The following is a 19,766-nucleotide window of genomic DNA, read 5'->3' on the forward strand; positions in this document are numbered from 1 at the left end:
ATACTATGCAGCCATGTCACTTAGACAGTCAAGAGGGCATCTGGTCTCCAGGGACCGGGGACGCTTGCCTGGTTCCGGGGAGGGATACCTGCTGATGTTTGTCCCAGGGAGACGGGCTCAGGCGTCTGGTTCTCTGGCTGGTTTTGAGGAGGAAGGAGGGCGCTGCTGCCAGGTAGGGCCTGGATGTTGGAACCCTTGCTTGTCTCCCAGATGTGACTACACATGGGAGTCCCCGCTTCTGTCCTGACATCCACCTAGCGCTCTGGCTGCAGGCTGGGGCTGCAGATGGTGCCTGGTCTCCTGTGCTGGTGTCTTTGTGTTGCTGTAACGAAATAACTTCTCACAGCTCCGTGGGCCGCCAGTTCCAAGAGCAGGCTTGGCAGGCTGGTGTCTGGCAGCATCACCGCGTGATTCCGTATGGGTGCCTGCTTTGTCCCCTGCTGTGACAGTGGGTCTTGCTGCTGGAAGGTGGGTGATAGGGTGGGTGAAGTGTGCTTGGTAGAAGCCTCTGTACTGTGTGGGAGCAGACCCCAGGTTTTGTGGCTCCAGTGAACCTTGTGGGTGTCCCTTGGAGCTGGAAGCTGTAAGGAATCTCAGTCGGCTCTACCCTTGCCTGGCCACCAAGGGCCTCAGGGAAGACACACGCGTCTCTCAGTCTCCACATCTCATGGCTGGTTCTGTGGGGCTAGCAGAGGAGCCTGGTATGGGTGGACTCCTGATCGGCAGAGTAGGGCAGCTTTTAGGGTCTGGAGTCTGTCGAGATGGTTAGAGCATTCTTATTCATAGAGCACTGTGCCAGAAAGCTCTGGAAACTACAGAGAACAAAGCCTGGACATGGCTCCCTAAGTTGCCCTTTAGGGACTAAGAGTGACCGCCCCAGCTGGGAGGAAGCTGGCTGGTGCTGACCATATGTCTGCAGAGGACAGAGCATGTTGGCCGTCTAGGTCCCAATAGCAGGAGCGTGAAATTGACGTGATGTGTGGTTATCACCTGCTGTTCCAGTGCTGGCAAGCCTCCGGCTCTAATGGTGGTCACAGCTCTGCCTGGGGACGTGGATCCTGTCCTGTCCTTGCCTGGGACCAGGCAGGGACACGAAGAAGGAAGATGTGAAGGAAGAAAAGAGCAAGTAAATAAAGCTGAGGAGGGGAGGAGGGTCCAGAAGCAGGCTGGGAGGAGTAAGGTACAGGGCAGAGGACTCAGGTGCAAGGTGAACGCACAGGGAAGGCAAGAGACGCTCAAGGCGCTCAGCCAAGTGATACCCTGGGTCGTGGTCCCTGACGGTGCCAGTGACAGCTAGGATGGGTTGCACTAAAATGCCAGTGGTTGGGGCCTGTTTGTGCGCATGTACGTACACACCTACATACGCATGTGAGCATGCATGCGTGTTTGCATATAGGCATGTGTATATGTGTGTACATGTGTGTACATACAAGGTTGTGTGTGTGTGTGTGTGCGTGCACGTGTATGCATGTGAGCACTCAATGACAGATTTGACTCTGTCCCGTGACATTGGAATGAATCCTTAGTACCCAGGGCCATGGAGTTACTCCTTCAGTCCACCGTGGGTCCCAGGCCCCTGGTGTTTATCACAGATTGCCTTCAGCCAGTAAAGACGGCCCCGTTTTAGTTCCCCCAAAGACACCTTAGTTTTCTTTCTGTTTTTCTTTCCTCTAAATTTATTTTTTCAAAGTGGACCAGTCCAAAGCTCCAAGGGATTGGTGTGTGTGGGGGGGCAGGAATGCTTAGGCAAAGAGGCCATGTACGGACGTCAATGCTAGGGTAGGAAGGCAGGGTGGTGGGTAGTTCACTCTTGCATGCCACACATTTTAGGGCACGGGATACGGCTCAGTGGTAGAGCACCTGCCTAGCATATGAGAGGCCATGGATTTGATCCCCAGCGCCATAAATAAAAACAAAACAAGGCAACTGCTCGCAATCTAAACCCGTCGTTCTTTGGTGTCAAAGGTTGTGTTCATTGATGCGCATACTTTAACTACGAGTTCAATTTATAACCTAAAAATTTAAATACACATATGTGGTGATGATATCTTGTTTGTGATCTAACGAAGCTTGCCTGAAGATCAGAGTGCAAAGCCAGCCACACTAGGTAGAGGCCAGGCAGTGGTGGCGCACACCTTGAATCTCAGCACTCTGGGGACAGAGGCAGGAGGATCTTCTGTGAGTTCAAGGCCAGCCTGGGCCACACGAGAGAGAATCAGTCTAAAAGAGAAACAGAGCTCACACAAGGGGGATCCCATGCCTTTAACCCCAGCACTAGGGAGGCGTAGACAGGAGAGAGATGGCCGGGTGGAGAGGAATATAAGGAAGGAAGAGACAAGAGAGCGAGAAGCAGTCTAAGCTTCTGAGGAAGCCGTGTGAGGACACATGGCCCGTTTGGTCTGAGCGAGCATCTGTAGTGACTGGCCACTTGGCTTCTCTGATCTTCAGCATTGACTCTGAGTTGTTATTGTTAAGAACAATTGGAATTCCTGCTACCTGCATAGGACCTGTGGGCTTCAGATGTGTGAGGAATGGGCCTGGTTGTTCTTCTTTTCTGGAGCCCAGGCTTTAACACAGCAGGGACCCAGTAAGCCACTTGTGTGACCAGGGCTCATCCTGCCACCAGCTGCCCTCAGGTCCTGCCCACGGTCCTGAATTCTGAAATGCATGTAAGAACACAAAAGTCAGAGGCCAACTACTTAAAAGGGGACTTTATTTACTCCTTTGGACCCCTCTCCAGGACACAACAATTCCGCAAAGCTCCTGTTCCCTTCGGAACCAAGACCACCGGCACTAAAAACACAGTGAAAGCACTGACTCTCTTCCCTTTTTTTTTTTTTCCTTTTTTTTTCGATACAAAATGATACAAACGACAATACAAAATATTTGTGCTGTTGACGATTACAAAAAAGTCGGAACATCCGTCTCACCGCAAGATGCTCAGAGCTGCAGTGTGAACACATACATCATACTCCGGTATCTTTCCCAAAACAACCACGGTCATGCGGGCTGCTACACATTTGTCCATTTTCGAAAATAAACATGCAAAAAAAATCATAATTAAAAAAAAAAAGAGGAAGAAAAAGCAAGATGCGTCCCAGGTGTATATGGAGGTGGTTTTCACCGGCTGGCTGGTGTGGCAGAGCCTGCTCGGTATTCGGTATGACATACTGCACCTGGCACTCTATGCAGGGCTATTCTGCTTTGAGTTTTTGGTTTTGTCTTTCAGCTTGGGTGTAAGTGGAAACTTCCCTTCCCCTGTTTACCTTGGAGAGCGTGGAGGCGTCATTGTCAATGGACCACGTCACGTACTCACTCTGGGGAAACTGAGGCATCTCTGAGGGCCTGACGATTGATTGGCCGTTACTCTGACGCTTTGGTGGCAGGGGGCCCAGTGTTTTGGATGTGCTGGCTGGGAGTCAGGCGTGACTGAGGCCAGGTGGTCTTCCAAGCTGCTCAGTAGTGCAGATTTCTCCCTACAGGAACGGCATCCTTGTACCGCACAGAGCTGGCCCACCAGCCGCCCCGTTTGGCTGGGCCCTGACACGTCATATCTACAAGCTACAGAAGAGAAACATTTGACACCGACTGAATGCTTTGCTAATGCTAACTCGTTGGCCTTGGGACAGAGTTCTGAGATGAGTCTGGGGATGTGTGGAACCCTATCTTTCTCACTGATTGGGGAGTTGGGTGGAAGGGGCAAGCCGTCCAGCTTTTAGGGAACCCCATGAACATTCCTGCAGGGGCCTGGAAGTGACAGAGGCTCAGGGTGGGGGTGGGGAGGTCAAGGGAAGGTGCAGGCAGGTGAGAGTCCTCCAGAAGGCTGATAGATTTGGTCCCTCCCATCTCAGGGTTCCAAGAAAGCCTTGGGATTTCAGAGGAGAGTTCAGGACTACCATGTTTCCAATCATATTTGTACTTGCAATAGAGCAATCACAATTCCTGGGTTTTCCAAAATCAAACCCAGAAAATTCTTCTCATTCCCCCAGCCCTGACCCATAGCAATGCCAGCAATGGCCATGCCAAGTTCAGTACCACCCTCACTAGTTGTGGACTCCGAGCAATTTGCATAGGAGAGCTTATCTCCCCCCCCACCCCATCCCTAGGCCCCACCCCTGGCCATCCATGAGTTCTGCTGGCTTGGCTGGCTGTAAGGAAGAGGGCTCCCAGGAAACTAGAAACCTCTTAGGACAGCCGTGTGAGGAGTAAGAATGGACACAGCTGAACACGGCAAGTTCTAGTCCAGGAATTCAGAGTGGGGACAGGTTTGGTTTGGGAAAGAACCCTGACATCCAGTGGGTCATACCCACAAGTTTGGCACCCGTGACTTGGCTCGGGTGCATCTTTGAGGCCAAAGCAGTCTGGAAAAGGAGATGAACCTAGCCATGGGTAAGCCATAGGCAACAAGGTGCCATGAATTAGAGACCTCTGGCTGGGAGCATGCTATCTCTTGGGTACCCCCAAGCCCTTTTGAAGCCATCCTGGCCCCTAGTAGTAGGTCTAGGCTGGGGGTCTGGGGGGAACTTATTTTTCATCAATGCTGTGATTTCCATTGTCTCTCCCAAGGAGCCTCAGACACCAAGTTACCAGCACTCTGGGCCTTTTTCTTGGGGAGTATGTCGTACTGCTTGGGGTAAGCCAGAAAGCTGACTCAGCACAGGGTGGCTCGCCCCAATGCCTGCCTTTCTGCCCCATCCCAGGGTTCCTTTGTGAACACCCTAGATCTATTTCCCCCCCTAGTGGGAAGGGCAGTTTTGCCATCTCCCACAGGTCCTTGTACAGGGCCTGTTCACTATCCTACACACGCTCCGCCCAGCCTGCCCTGTGTCAAGCTACCCACGCAAAGAGCAATGCCAGGTCCCGAGAACAATGGGAGCATGGGTCCAAGCCAGAGCATCTGTGGCCACACGGACACGCTCTCACCGGCCACTTGGAATAGGCCCTGACATCTGTAGCAGTTCACGGGGCCAGGTAGGAGCTTGGGCTAAATGGGCCCAGGAGAGCTAAGCAGCTGCCACAGTCTGGCCAGGCTTTGCCCTCCGCCGTCTGCACAGCCTGGGGAGTGTGTTGAGTGCATTCAGGGGTCCCGTTGAGGGGTGCTGTGCCTTCAACTGGACCCCTCAGGGGCTCACCCCGAAGAGTGGAGGGCGGTGCCAGGATTCATCAGGATGCTGTGGCTTCTTAGACAACGCGCTGTCCTGGGCCAAAGCAAAAGGGACCTCAGTGGTATTGGGGGTGACGGCTGGTCCAGAGGCTTTCTGGCGGACATGTCAGTGGCCAAGTACGCAGGTAAGGACCACTTGGGGTGGTCTGTCAGCATCCCACACCTGCCCAGCTATTTACAGTATCTCGGGGGGCGGGGCAGGACACAAGTTCAGGTGAAAGCCGAATCCACCAAGAAGAGTCTCTGCTGATGGAGGTGGGCTAGCCACTGCCTTTTGGCACTGGAAGGTCCGGTCCTTACTTAGCAGCCTTGGGGAGACACCGACTGCACACGACCAAAGCTGTGGAGATCTGGGCCCCATGCTATTTTTGCAAATAAGCCGTCCCCTTTCTTTTTCTTAATAAAAGACTTTTTTTTTTTTTTTTTTTTTAAAAAAAAAAAGACACATTCTCTTCCACTCCTTGCCTGTTGCCTTTAGAGGGGACCAGATGGGGTCAGGGGCTGTGGGCGGGGTGGACAGAGGTGGGGCCTCGGGCTGTGGCCTCTTTCAGTCACTCCTGAGTTAGGGAATCTGTCACGTGTACCAAAAGGCACTTTTGTTTTTTTGTGTGTGTGTTTTGTTTGTTTTTTTGTGTTTGTTTTAACAGTGCTTCTGTTGTAAGAAATTCAAGTTAGGGCTGTGCCTCTGGCTCTCCCTTCGCGGTACGTGGCTGCCGAGATGCCGCAGTGGTGGTGGGTGTGCCTGGTGGCCCTGTGTCCGCACTGCGCAGCTCCACTGTGGGGAGGGGCCTCTTGACACCAGGACAACTCCAGTGTCCCTGGCTCAGTCCCGCTGCTCGGCCTTCTCACGTCAGCGGGGGTGGGGAGGTGAGGTTGGCTAATCCTCCTCGCCACCCCCATACATGTCCGCCAGTTTCTTGAATCGGGGCCCCCAGTCATTCAAGTAGTCATAATCTTGATCCCCAGAGCTGGAGGAGTTCAGGGAGCTGACGGAGCCTGCAGTAGAACCACTGCCCTCATAGTCGAAGACCAGCAGAGAGTCATAGGGGGGAGCCGTGGGGTCATTGTCAGCAGCCCGCAGTCCCTGGGGATCGCAGAGACAAGGGTTAGGGCGGAGTGTGTGCTGCTGTGGAGGACCCACACAAGCACGCGGGGGTGGGGGCAGGATCTTGTATACAGTAGGCACTCAGTAATTGCTGCATGTGTTTGTTTGTCTGCGGTGTGTTTCCAAGGACCACATGAGGGAGAATTTGTTTATAAGAGCAGACACAGGGGCCAGAGAGACAGCACTTGCTACCCTTGTGTTCTTGAGTACCCACCCACGCGGCGGCTCACAGCCATCTGTAACTCCAGTTCTAGCGAAATCACCCCATCTTCTGACCTCTGTGGGCACTGAAGTACTCAAACGCATAAAATAAAGTATGTAAATCTAAAAAGTAGGACATGGGATGTGGGGGTGGGGTGGAGTCAAAGCCACCGGCAGCTGCTTTAAGAACAAGGCTGGGAACAAGGGACACAAACTATCTCCGGGTGACGTGAGAGACCTGTGTGACAAGAACTTTGAGTCTTTAAAGAAAGAAATTAAAGAAGATGTCAGAAAATGGAAAGCTCTCCCATGCCCTTGGAGAGGTAGGATCAACACAGTAAAAATAGCAATCCTACCAGAAGTAATCTACAGATTCAGTGCAATCCCCTTCAAAAAACTAGCACAATTCTTCATAGATCTTGAAAGAAAAATATTTAACTTCATATGGAAAAACAAACAAAAAACCCCAGGATAGTCAAATCAATTCTGTACAATATAGGATCACCAGGGGGCATCATCATCCCTGACTTCAAGCCCTACGGTAGTGGACACAGCTTGGTACTGGCATAAAAACAGACAGGTAGACCAGTGGAATTGAATCAAAGATCCTGATGTCAACCCACACACCTATGAGCACTTAATTTTTGACAAAGAAGCTAAAAATATAAAATGAAAAAAAATCCATATTCAACAAATGGTGCTGGTATAACTGGATGCTGACATGTAGAATGTAGATAGATCCACATCTGTTGCCATGCACAATACTCAAGTCCAAATGGATCAAAGACCTCAATATAAATCCATTCACACTGAACCTCTTAGAAGAGAAAGTGGGAAATACACTTGAACACATAGGCACAGGAGACCACTTCCTAAATAGAACATCAGTAGCACAGACACTGAGAGCAACAGCTAATAAATGGGACCTTTTGAAACTAAGAAACCTCTGTAAAGCAAAGAACATGGTCACAAAGGTGAAATGTCAGCCTACAGAATGGGAAAAGATCTTTACCAACCCCACATCAGTCAGAGGGCCAATCTCCAAAATATACAAAGAACTCAAGAAGCTAGTCATGAAAACACCAAATAATCCAATTAAAAATGGGGTACAGATCTAAACAGAGAATTCTCAACAGAACAATCTCAAATGGCCAAAAGACACTTAAGGAAATGCTCAACATCCTTAGTTCATCAGGGAAATGAAAATCGAAACAACTCTGAGATTCCATCATAGACTGATCAGAATGGCTAAGATCAAGAACACCAATGACAGCTTATGTTGGAGAGGATGTGGAGAAAGGGGAACACTCCTCCATTGCTGGTGGGAGTGCAAACTTGTACAGCTGCCGTGGAAATCATTATGGCGATTTCTCAGAAAATTAGGGCTCAAACTACCTCAAGACCCTGCAATACCACTTTGGGGCATATGCCCCATGGAGCCACAGTCACACCACAAGGACATTTGCTCAACTATGTTCATAGCATCATTATTTGTAATAGATCTTGGAAACAACCTAGATGCTCCTCACCTGAAGAACGGATAAAGAAAATGTGGTATATTTACACAATGGAGTACTAGTCAGCAGTAAAAAATGACATCCTAAAATTCACAGGCAAATGGACAGAACTAGAAAAATCCATCCTGAGTGAGGTAACCCAAAACCAGAAAGACAAATATAGTATGTACTCACTCTTAAGTGGATACCAGACATAAAGCAAAAGATAACCAGCATTCAATCCACAAACCCAGGGAAGCTAGAGCCCTCTTCCAGAAATAGATGGAAGCAGATGCAGAAACCCATAACTAGCCAGTGGGCCATGCTCCTGAAGTACAATTTAAGTGAGGGGGGAGCAATAATATGAACAAAGGAGTTAAGACCATGATGGGAAAACCCACAGAATCAGCTGACCCAAGCTAGTGTGAGATCACTGACTCTGGTCTGTGGAATGGGGAACCTGTACAAGACCAAAATAGACTCCTTTAATAAAGGTGATAATGGTGTGGCTGGGACAGTATCTAACTCTAATGCCCAAACTGACTTAGTGGAGCCCATCCTATATGGAGAGATACCTTGCCCAACCTAGACACAGGGGTATGGAGGGCAGAGTGTTGTCTTGGTCCTGCTTCAAGGAGATGATGGGACAGACTTAGTAGAGTTCCTATGGGAGGTCTTACCCTCTCTGAGGAGGAGATGGGAGGTAGGGGGCAGAGTGGGGAGAGCAGGAGGAGAGAAGAGAGGGTAACTGGGATTGGATGTAAAAAATAAATTAATAAAAAAAGAACGAGGCTTGGTCCTGGGCTGGAGCATGTGTAGTCTGCTGCCCTATCAAGGGTTAGGGTTGGAACAGGGTTAGGTACAGGGGCAAATTCAGGGCTAGGGCTAAGTTTAGGGTTAGGGCTAGAGTTGGGGTTAGGATTAGGAATAGGTTTAATTCAAAGACTAAGTTTCAGGCTAGGGTTAGGGTTATGGTTAGAACTATGTTAGGGTTATGAGTATGGTTAGGAGCTTGTCAATGTCAAGGATAGGGCAAAATTGGGTTAGAGTTAAGGTTGTGGATATGGGTCAGGCAAGATGAAGGACAGAACTGCTTCTCCCTTGCTATTTTTGTTTTTAAAAGATGGTCTCCTTCAGCCCAGGCCTGGATCTCACTGTGTGTGTGGTTCAGATGACAAAATCAGCGTGTTCAATTCTCTGCAGAGCTGGGTATCAAAAACCTAGAGCCTTGTGCTATGAGGCTAGCACTCTGCCCTTGAGCCTGGCCCTGAGTCTTCATACTCTTTTAATTCTCTCTCTTTTTATGATCTTTCTCTTTAAATTGTTTTAAAAAATTTATTTGTTTTATTCCTCCCCATTCCTTCTCCATTTGGAGGTTTGTTCTTATACTCACTCTTTCTAACTCCCCATTATGGAGTGAATGCTATGCATGTTCTTCCGGGAGTTGCTTTGACTCAACTCTGCCCTGGGAAGGGAATGTTATTCTCATAACCTATACTTTTACTCTCTGTAATTTCTTCTGAGTGTTTTTAAAAAAACGGGCTGTGTAGTGTAGGTTGGGGGTTGGTGGGCCATGCTTTGCGTGACCTAAGCATTTTGTTTCTCATGATACTGTCTGAGTATCAGTGGCTGTGACAGTTTGAATGTAATGGGCCCCCACAATCTCAAAGGGAGTGTTGGGAGGTGTGGCTTTGTTGGGGTGGGTGTGGCCTTGTTAGAGGAAGTGTGTCACTGTGGGGGCGGGCTTTGTCGCTTCCTATGCTCAGGATACTTACTACCTAGTGCGTCTCAGTCGACTTCCTGTTGCCCGCAAGATGTAGGACTCTCAACTAACTCCCCAGTACCAAGTCCTTGTCCCGCACGCTGCCATGCTCCCCACCATGATAATGGACTGAACCTCTGCAACTGTAAGCAGCCACCCAGTTAAGCGTTTCCTTTACAAGAGTTGCTGTACACCTGGTGTCTCTTCACAGCGACAGAAGCCCTAACTGAGACAGTGGTGTGACTTCAGGACTTGGTGACATTCCCTATGAGTGCCGTGAGGGAACATTTGGGTGTTTGCCGACTCGCAACCTGGGTTATCCTGTAAGAGAATCTGCCACTGGCTGAGGTATCAGTGTTGCTGACCCCGCTTCTAATACAGTGAGTCTCGAGGACCTGGAGGTGTGGCCACAACCCACCCCTCCCACTCCATGCTGGCGGGTCACACATGGGAAGCTGCTTTTACTGTTTCTGTTTGCACAAGAAGGTGGACAGAGGTGTTAGCCAGGGACACGTTTGGTTGAGCAACGACATATCCTGACAGAAGCCATTTTGTTTCCAGAACTATGGTAACTGTGTGGTTTTTTTTTTTTTTCCCCAGATTCTTGACTCCCGGTGTGGTGTTATCGCTCTCACCTATGGCCGGCCTTAGAGGTCACCTGACATTTTTAAACTCACTGTTCCCTACCCCTAGCAATGGCTAGACATGTGCCCCCAAAGGGGACCTCTCATTCCCCCCCCCCCCCGCACCCTCCTTCCGCAGCCTGCGAGCAGATGGCAAGTTTTGTGAGACACCAAGTTTCTTATAGGGTGCCGAGGTCTTGCTGTTAGGTCTTAATACAGCCAAATGCTGAGGGCCCAAAAGGGCTCTGTGGGGTGCTTGGATTCCCGCCTTTAGGTTGTGATGGGCTTGGGGGTCAGAGGTGGCTAAGAAGAGACATGCAGGTCAGTTTCCTGGGGTACCACGGTTCCATTGTGGGTGGGAAGGACATTCCCAGCATTATTGTCTTAGAGTGCCCAAGAGCTATATTGGTGCATTGGCCATTTCTCCTGAGACTAATTCTTCCTACAGGGGCCCAATTGATCCCATTTTCCGCTGAGCATCTGGTGAGGGCTAAGCTCCAAAGCCAAGAACCGTAGGCCTCCTCAGAGATGCCAAGTCAGCAGCTAATGTGCTCAAGGCCACACAGCAGGATGTCAGGTCTGGCCTCAAGTCTGGGTCTAGCCACCTCTGACCCTATAGAGCGTTCTCTCTCTCTCTCTCTCTCTCTCTCTCTCTCTCTCTCTCTGCCTCTGTCTCTCTCTGTCTCTGTCTCTGTCTCTGTCTCTGTGTGTGATAGGATTTTACTTTTAAAGGAGACTCCTTGCTCAGGTTCTCCCAAGGTTCATACCTCATTGATGAAGTCTCCGATGTCACCTGGGTGAGGCACCACAGGCCTCACTGGGTACTGGGGCTCGGCACCTACTGGCCGTTCATCCACCCTCCGCACACCAGGGGCCTTGCTCAACACGTGCTCCATGGCTTCCGGCTGTTGTAGCTGGCTGAGGTCATAGTCCTGGGGATGGAGGCCACATGAGTCAGGGGAGGGAGCTGGAGACTCCTGAGCACATCCTTCCTTGTTCAGTTTTGTCCAGCACCGGTTCTGAGGGTGCTTCCGTATCAGTCTCCAAGCACACTCAACTGTCCTGTTCCACCCCCAGGCCTGCCCGGCCCACATTATCCAGCCCCTTTGCATTTGCCCCAGTCCCGCCTGACCTCCAGGTAGCCATGGAGCCTATGCTGACAGTTGCCTTGCCAGAGCCTGAGGCTCCCTCCTAGCAAATGAGCCTCTGGCCTGCAGCTCAGCGGCCTTGTTATATTGCCGCCTTGCAGCCCTAGCGCCCATAGGAAAGGGCTGGGTCCTCCTTGCTGCTACTAGATAGCTCTGTGTAGCCCACCCATCCTGGTCAGAGAGCCCCCGCTGGGAGAGTCCAGGAGGTAGGTCTAGTGTGCCCAGAAGCCTCTGTCCTGTTTCCTCCAGGACACAGGACAGTAGTGGGTGGGTGCTGGAGGCTGGAGAGGGAGGAGCATGGGAGGAGGACAGGTCTGATGCAGACAGAACCTCCCTAGTCAGCCCAGGCCTGAGCACACAGGGGAGAGGCTGCAGCCTGGGCCCAGATCTGTGCCTCTGCAAAGCAGCGCACGATACCTTTCCATAAGAAACAGGACAGGTCCTGTATGACTAAAACCCCAGAATGAGCCCTCCTGAGCCCTGCTGATCCCCAGGAACGCAGTAGGGAGGCTGAGACCCGGCTGGGGCTCACCTGGTCCTCCTCGCCGCCGCCTTCCTCGTCATACTTGAGGATGTTGTCGCGCACATCGTCCTCAGGGTCGATGAGCAGCTGCTTTGTGTGTCGTTCCTTCTCCCTCCTCTTCATCCACACAACGAACAACAGGACCATGGCTACGAGAGGAGGGGCCACACTATGAGCAGAGAATGCATACATGGGCATACATCTGTGCGCATATGCAAATGTGTGTGCTTGTGTGGCCCGTTGTGTCTACAGATGTGCACGGCCAGGCATATCATGAACATACCATACGATGGTTGGGTGCATGTGTATTCTGTGTTCATCTATGTAAGCAGGTAGATATGTGCACAGTTTGCCCTGTCCTTACGCCGCACAGTGGGGTTACAGGCGTGTGCACAGCTGTGCCCAGGGATTCTAGGGATTTGAACTCAGGTTCTTTTGCTTTTGCAGTAATTGCTCTTACTACTGAGTCATCTCTCCACCCTCTGCCATGCAATTCGTTTTTGTGAATATTTTATCTGCAATTGATTGCGTATACAGATGTGGAACCCCAGGGTGCAAATGGCCCACTGGATTAATTCCTTCTTTCATGGAGGTGGCTGACTGAGCACAGATGCCACTACTTAAGGGTCAGGAGGACAAGGGTCGAGGGTGAACCGAGGGGCCATTATTCTTCAGAACTATGGGAGGCAGGGCTTTGTGTCCAGAAGGCAAAGGGAAGGTAGCATGTTTCTAGGCAGGAGCCATGTGCAGTGACACCCCAGCCCCATGTTGGAGGGAGCCCAGAAAGGGACCCAGCGGGTCGGTCAGGGCTGAGTGGAAGCCATGTCCTATAACTCAGAGATTGCTCCTGGGGAACACACTGGGGTAAGGGGAAGCTTACCCAGGAAGGAAGACTGGCTGGGGGGCAATCCCAGGGTTCTCCTACCCAAAGGACTCGGGTGCAGAATGAGAAGTCATGTCTCCTCCCTGTCACATTGTGGGTGTGCCTGCTTTGCCACTGGCCTTGGCTCCTTGTCCTGTGGCCTGCTGCTTATCTCTGGACCCCTGGGAGCCTCAGCTCTTGCATGCCCCTCCCTGCTAGGTCTCTGTTCCTGTCTGTGTTCTGAGGGCAGGGCTGCTGTGAACATGCAGGAGACGGTGGGGTGGGGGCGGGGGCGCCTGGGTCCTCATGAAGGCGTTGTCCCGCAGGTGAGCTTCCCGCGGCCTCCTGTCATCTCTGCTCTATCAGGCATTAGAGGGGGTACCGGTCGGTCGGTCAGAGTGCGTCAACAGGAACCCCATGTGGAGGGAAGCAGGGAGTGAGGGAGGGCTGCCGACTGCCTGTGGGTGGTCAGCTAGCTTGGAGGCCAGAACCCTGCACTGACAGTATTTCTTCCAAACATAGGACGAGGTGGTAGCCAGGGGACCTCTTGATGTGGCCCAGGTTGTGGACAGGGAACTGGAGATAGTGCGGTAGCTCCCACCATCGAGAATCTAAGCAGAAACCAGAAACCTTGAGCCACTCTCCACCAGATCAAGTGGCCAGAGAGTCCGCTGTGCAGCTGGTATCTCAGATACGTCTCCCGAGGAGACGTGGAGGGCGCTTGTGGGAGAAGGGCTGTGCCCCTCTATGCCTCATTCTCTGACAGGGTGGCGGGACTTGGATCCCTGGCTTGGAACACTCAAGAGGCTGGAGAGGGACCCAGGCTCCTCTGGCTGGTAGGTCCATTCTCACACGGGTACTGCCTACTGTTGTATTCTCTATCCCTGTCTGTTGTGTCTTCGGAGGAGAAGGCAGGCCCCAACCCTGCCCAAGAGTCACCTCCCCCACAGTGGGGCTATTTCTGATCCCACATAAAGAAGATGCCACCACACTGATGGTCTGGTCAAAGGCCTTGGCCAGGTGTAGTTAGGAGCCCTGGGTCTGGAATAGAAGAAAGATGTGTGTGGCTTGTTTTCATCCAAGTGGGGGATGTCTGATCCTTAGCCCTTTCCAGTACACGGTGGAGGCCCTTTAGCTCAGTGTAATTAGGACAGGGGCTGCTGACCCTCTGCCGTGACTGCTGTTGTGGTCTCTGGGCTACTGTGGGCCAGGGCAACTGTCCAGGTAGGAGGATGGTACATCGGCATCATTTCTAAGCATCCCTCTTGTTCCCCATTGCCCTTAACCCTGATCAGGGAGCCTCAGGGCTCTGGGAAATGCAGGAAGCCACCGGAGCACGTGACACCACCAGAGCCAATGAGCACACTCCATTCCCAGCGAGAGATTGGTGCTGAGACACCTGTATAATGTGACTAGTTAAGAGACACGGGCTGGGCGCTTGCGGGGGATGCTGACAGACGGGAACGGGCATTCCCTCAGTGTCTACTTGAGAGTGGGCTGCACATACTGGGGTCCAGGGGCCTTTGGGAGGCAGAGGCCGATGATGGGTCGTGTCGGGGTGGGAGATCCTACTTCCTTATCCTGTATGGACCAGTCTGGTTGGACTTCAGGGAGGTTGCCAGTAGACAGGAAGCTGCTAAGTAAAGTGGCTGTGGAGCAGCGTGGATCTCATTCCCGACGCCTGCCTGTCTGTGGGAACCAGAACACCTGCACCCGTGAAGCCCATACTCACTTAGCAGGATCACGATGCAAATGAGGATAGCCACAATGGCACCCGTGCCCAGGCCAGCTGCAGCCACTGCACCAATGGTGGTGCAGTCACCATTCTCATCACACGGGCACACCTTCACTTTTATGATGGACGTGTTGGACAGGGGAGGGTTGCCAGAGTCCGTGACGATGATGGGGACATCATACATCCCCGCCTCCAGGTACAGAATGCGCAAGCTGAGCTGGGCATAGTCACCTGGAGTGAGGATGGCAACATTGAGCCAATGGTCAACTCCCCTTTCCATAGATCATGCACACATGTGCACATAACACACACGCACACATAGTCACAACACATGTGCATGCACACACATCATGCCCACATATTTGCTCACGCACACACACAGACACAGAAGACACATACACACAGACACATAGACACATACGCACACACAGACACACACAGACACACACAGACACACACACAGATACACACACAGACACACACAGACACATACATACACAGACACACAGATACACACACACACACACACACATACACACACCATATCATTAAGTTAAAGACATCTAGTTGGAGAGATGGTTCCATTGGTGAAGTTATTGCCACACAAGCACAAGGCTTTGTTCCCAGGACTCATGAAAAACCTGGCCCAGAGTGCAGACTTAATAGTCTCAGAGCTGCCTGCAGAAGCAGGAAGCTTCTTGGAGCCTCTGGCCAGCCAGAGAGGCCCTGTCTGAACAAGCAAGGAGGACAGCTCTCAAGGAACAACAGAGGAGCTTTCACATACGTGTATCTGCACATACGTGTACCTGCACACATACATGGGCACACCAGGGGCCCAGAGAGAGAAGAAAGCAATGGCTTTGCCTCTCGAAGCAACACCCTCTCATGCTGGCAAGGGCATGACACATTGGTAGTTTTGCTGCTGGGAGCATAAATGGGCATTGCATCTCTAGGAAGCTGTCATGATCCTAAGGCTGGCCACTCCTGAGCATGAGGTCATCCTGCATGGGGTGACAGGAAGAAGTTCCTCCTAAGAGGATGCAGCATTCAGGGGCCAGTCAACCACAATGGCTGCCAAAGGGTCCAAGTTAGGCTCTTTCTAGAACATCAAGGCAGTAGGAACAAATGAATGGTTTTGGGGTGGAGACGGGATCAACAGGGCCATGTGCCCAGCCTTGTGTGAACGGTCTGGGAGGGCGAGGACTGTCTCTCGTCTTTGTGGCTCAGTGTTGTTCCTTGGTGATGGGTCCTGGACGACATTCTAGACCCTGGTTCTGCTTGTCCAGGGCTCTGCTGGGTGCGCTCACCGTTTAGGCGTGTGATGGTCCAATTTTTCCTCACTGTAGTGGGGATGAAGGGCAACTCAAAGACGTAGGGGCCGATGTTGGGGTCCATGTCGGCGTCGGCGGCAGTGATGTTGATGGCGTTGAGGCCTGGCCGCTCACAGATCTGGGCCTCCTTGGGCAGCAGCTGTGGCGCATTGTCATTGATGTCAATGAGGTAGATCTGCAGGGTCCCAGTGCCACTGGCTGGGGGGATCCCTGCAGGACAGACAGACAGATCCGGGTGAGCACACACGGCCCAGGACAGACAGATGGAGTGAGCACACACGGCCCAGGACAGATCCGGGTGAGCACACGCAGATGACACACAGATACACGCTCACTGGAGTTCATTTGCCACCTTGTGATCGGCTGTAGGAAGGGACCAGATACTCTTCCCTCACCAAGGGCTGTCTGTACGGACAACTTAAAAATTTGTTTTTTTGAGGTGTTTGTTTGTTTGTTTTGTTTGTTTGTTTTGCCTGCATGCCCGTCTCTGTACCACATTTGCGCAATGCTCACCGGGGATAAAGAGGGTGTCGGATCCCCTGGAACTGGAGTTACACATGGTTGTGAGTTTCCATGTGGGTGCTGGGAATTGAACCTGGGTCCTCTGGAAGAGCAGTCAGTCACTCTTAACTGTTATCTCTGCAGTGCCTATACGGCCAACTTTGTGGGCCATAAGGACCATGGGGCCTGAGCGCAGCCAGTCGGGTTAGGGTTAGAGTTTCTCTGGCTGTCACTTGCCATGGGACTAGCCTCGGGCCGCAGAAGTGCTTGCTCTTGAAGTTTCAGCTGCCCAGGCCTCCCATGAGCCCAGCAGGGCGGCCCTGCCCTGGGGCCTCTGTCCATGTTCTTCCCAACAGTGGAGGCTCCTCTGCCCCCTCCTCCTTCCCTGGCTTCTCCCACCACCTCCACGTCCTCCCAGCTTCCTTTGATACTAAAATGGCCTTGTCAGCTTGTCCCCTGCCCCTGCCCTCCCGTCTCTGTGGGGGCAGAGATTGTTGCGTTGCTGTTCCCATTGATCCCTTTAAGAGAAGAGCCAGAAGCCTAAGTGTCACCTCGGACTATGGCTGTCCTCCGCCAGAAGCCTAAGTGTCACCTCGGACTATGGCTGTCCTCCGCCAGAAGCCTCAGTGTCACCTGGACTATGGCTGTCCACTGGGAGGTTACATTTCCAGCTAGATGTGGCCTTGTGCCTAAGCTCTGGGCTTCACCCTGACTTCCTAGAAGTCCCCAGGAGAGCCCCACACTGTTCCTGCTTCTCCTGACTGTGCTTTGCCAGACTGTGGTGACGATGCCGGGGCGTCCCTTCTGGACCATGTCTTGGCGCAGCATGGCCATGGTGTGAGTGGAGAGGGCACGGTTGTCAGCTCTCACCCTGTGTAGCAGTTTTCATGTCTCTCCACCCAAGTGGCTGTGGGTTTTGAGCATGCTCTGTAACCCAGGCTGCTCTTGAGACTGTGACCCCCCTGCTCAGGCTTTTGAGTAACTGGGATTACAGGTATGCATCACCAGGCCCGGGTGAACTTCTCCCCTCCTCTCTCCTCTCCCCTCCCCTCCTCTCCCCTCCCCTCCTCTCTCCTCCCCTCCCTTCCTCTCTCCTCTCCTCCCCTCCCCCCTCCTGCACCGGAGTCTCACACAGGCTGGGCTGTGGTCTATGGCTGAGCTACACCTCCAGTTCCAGCACTTAAAAGGGAGGAGATCCCTTTTAGTCTCGTTGAAGTTACTGCTATCTCGTCAGAAGTGACCTCTACTGGGAAACAGTCTCTGCCAGGCAGGGGCTGGTTTTCTTCTAATCTCTGGCAGGCACCAGGCCCTCACTGAGTTCTCCCAGGTGAGGCTTGCCTCTTCTGAGTCTGGGTAGATGCCTAGCCTTCGATGGGCTGTCTGTCAGTGAGTGAGAGGGTGGTAGTGATCAGAGTCATGTGGAACACTGATCTCTGCCATCACCCATGAGGGATGAGGCTCTCGGAGGCATCAGGGTTCTCCCATTCTGCCAAAGAGAACGTTGAGGCCCAGAGAGGCCAGGACCCTTCCTTCCCAGGAGCAATGGTGTTAGACTGATCTCCTTTACAGCTACCCATCCTCCACCACACAGAGCCCTTGAGAGCACTCAGCTGGACTTTAGAACACTCTGGGTCTTGAAATGAGCCTCTTGGCCATACGCTTCCCATATTTGATCCTTAGCCCTTAGAAGCCTCTGGATAACTCGTTGTGGAGTAATCTTTGTGCACACTGTGAAGCTGTGTCACTACGGTTTAATAAAAAGCCGAATGGCCAATAGTTAGGCAAGATTTCTGGGCAGAGAGGATGCTGGAAAGAGGAAGATGCAGGGAGAGATGCAGAGCAGGCAGGAGGTGGAAAGTAAATTAACAGAAGTGGGTTAACTTAAGTTGTAAGGGCTAGTTAGAGACAGACCTAAGCTAAGGGCGAGCTTTTGTAATTAATATAGATCTCCATGTCTTTTTTTTCTGTGAGCTGGCCGCCCAAAGAAAAATCCATCTGCAAATGGCATCCAGTGTCGGGGCTCGAATAGCCAAACACAGGGCCTGAGAAAGCTAAGGAAAGTTCTGGACAAGGAGCCGGAGGTGCCTTTCTAGTTGTGCAGTGTCTCAGACAGGCAGGGGCTCATTGTACAGGGGTGCTGCTACCTGCAGGCTGGAGCCAGCCGCCAGTGTTGCCATGTTCGAAGCTAAGCGGTGCTAAGCAGTGCCTACGATTGACACAGAAGTTTAAGATTTGTCTCATGTGGTCTGACACAGTGCCCGCATTCCCAGGGGGAGTGGGTGGTTTTTGGTTATTTGGTTTTTGGTTATGGATGTTTGCCATCACTTAGGGGAGTTGGTTATGAATTGTTACTGGTCATGGTCAGGAAAAAAGGTGAACGAAGGGGATTAGATTTAGGGAACTCTTTCTGAAGGGGAAAAGGGGGATATAGTGTAGAAATGATGGGATAAAGGGGTGGATTGTTGAGTCTACTTTTAAACAACCACTAATCTCAAATATTTTACATTGGCATGTAATTTTGTATATTGACACAAATTTAAGATTATTTTTGTTATACTGTGTATACTGTATACTGTGTATGTGTTTCTACTCTTATTTAAGGTATTGTACTTGTGCAGCTCATTTTTAAGGTTATATGAAGTTTTAGTCTTTGAAAGAAACATAGGTTAGTAGTTAGTCATCTACAACCATGTTAGGTATGTTTTCAAGGTCAAACAGAGGTATATTTTGAATAGATAGATGGTCTTCAAACACTTCAAAGACCTACCGGCTATGACGTTTAAGCTGTTTTAATAACGTTAGGCTTTTCATAACAACGAGACACTATCTGCCCCTGGCAACACCAAGAAGATGGCGGGCAGGGAAGGACCCCCACAGGTTGGTTGTTCTCTTCGTGGCAAAAGTTAGTCCCTGGGCAAGAAACTGCCATTGCCTTGACTGCTGACAGTGTACTGTCCAGGTTGGACAACAAGAACACAAAGAAAGTGTCTGCCCTACTTTGCCAAGACAGGTAGGACTGACCGTCCAGGAAGCCATCTTTCTGTCCTTTCTCTTAGTTTTGGAGGTTGCTTGCTCTGTGCTTCCCATTACATCCTCCTTGGGTCTTTGATGGCATTGAAGACTATATGGTGTTTCCTTAGTATCGGTAGAAAGTAAATTAGGCACAAACTTCAGACTCATCAAGATAAGATAGATAATGGAGTACTTTCTCTCAATTTGATAGGTACAAATGGACTGGACATTGTGAATGTAAATCTTACTTGACAGCTGCTCTTATTGTATACAGTTTCATTTGTTAAAGTTTATACCTTTCCT

General features: G+C 51.4%; 1 protein-coding gene across 1 annotated transcript in view; it reads right to left on the bottom strand.

Annotated features, from left to right (window-relative positions):
• Window positions 1-6,030: 6,030 nt before the first annotated feature.
• The window catches only part of Cdh4 (cadherin 4), a 474,888-nt gene continuing 461,152 nt past the window's right edge, over window positions 6,031-19,766 (bottom strand). The window contains exons 12-16 of the mRNA XM_051185090.1: window positions 15,927-16,160; window positions 14,617-14,850; window positions 12,032-12,171; window positions 11,119-11,283; window positions 6,031-6,248 (exon numbers count right to left, since the gene is read on the bottom strand). Of these exons, the coding sequence (XP_051041047.1) occupies window positions 6,042-6,248; window positions 11,119-11,283; window positions 12,032-12,171; window positions 14,617-14,850; window positions 15,927-16,160 (980 nt within the window). The 3' untranslated portion in view covers window positions 6,031-6,041. The remainder of the gene's footprint in view (window positions 6,249-11,118; window positions 11,284-12,031; window positions 12,172-14,616; window positions 14,851-15,926; window positions 16,161-19,766) is intronic.

This window comes from Phodopus roborovskii, unplaced genomic scaffold (genome assembly GCF_943737965.1).
Source record: "Phodopus roborovskii unplaced genomic scaffold, PHOROB, whole genome shotgun sequence".
Taxonomy (NCBI): domain Eukaryota; kingdom Metazoa; phylum Chordata; class Mammalia; order Rodentia; family Cricetidae; genus Phodopus; species Phodopus roborovskii.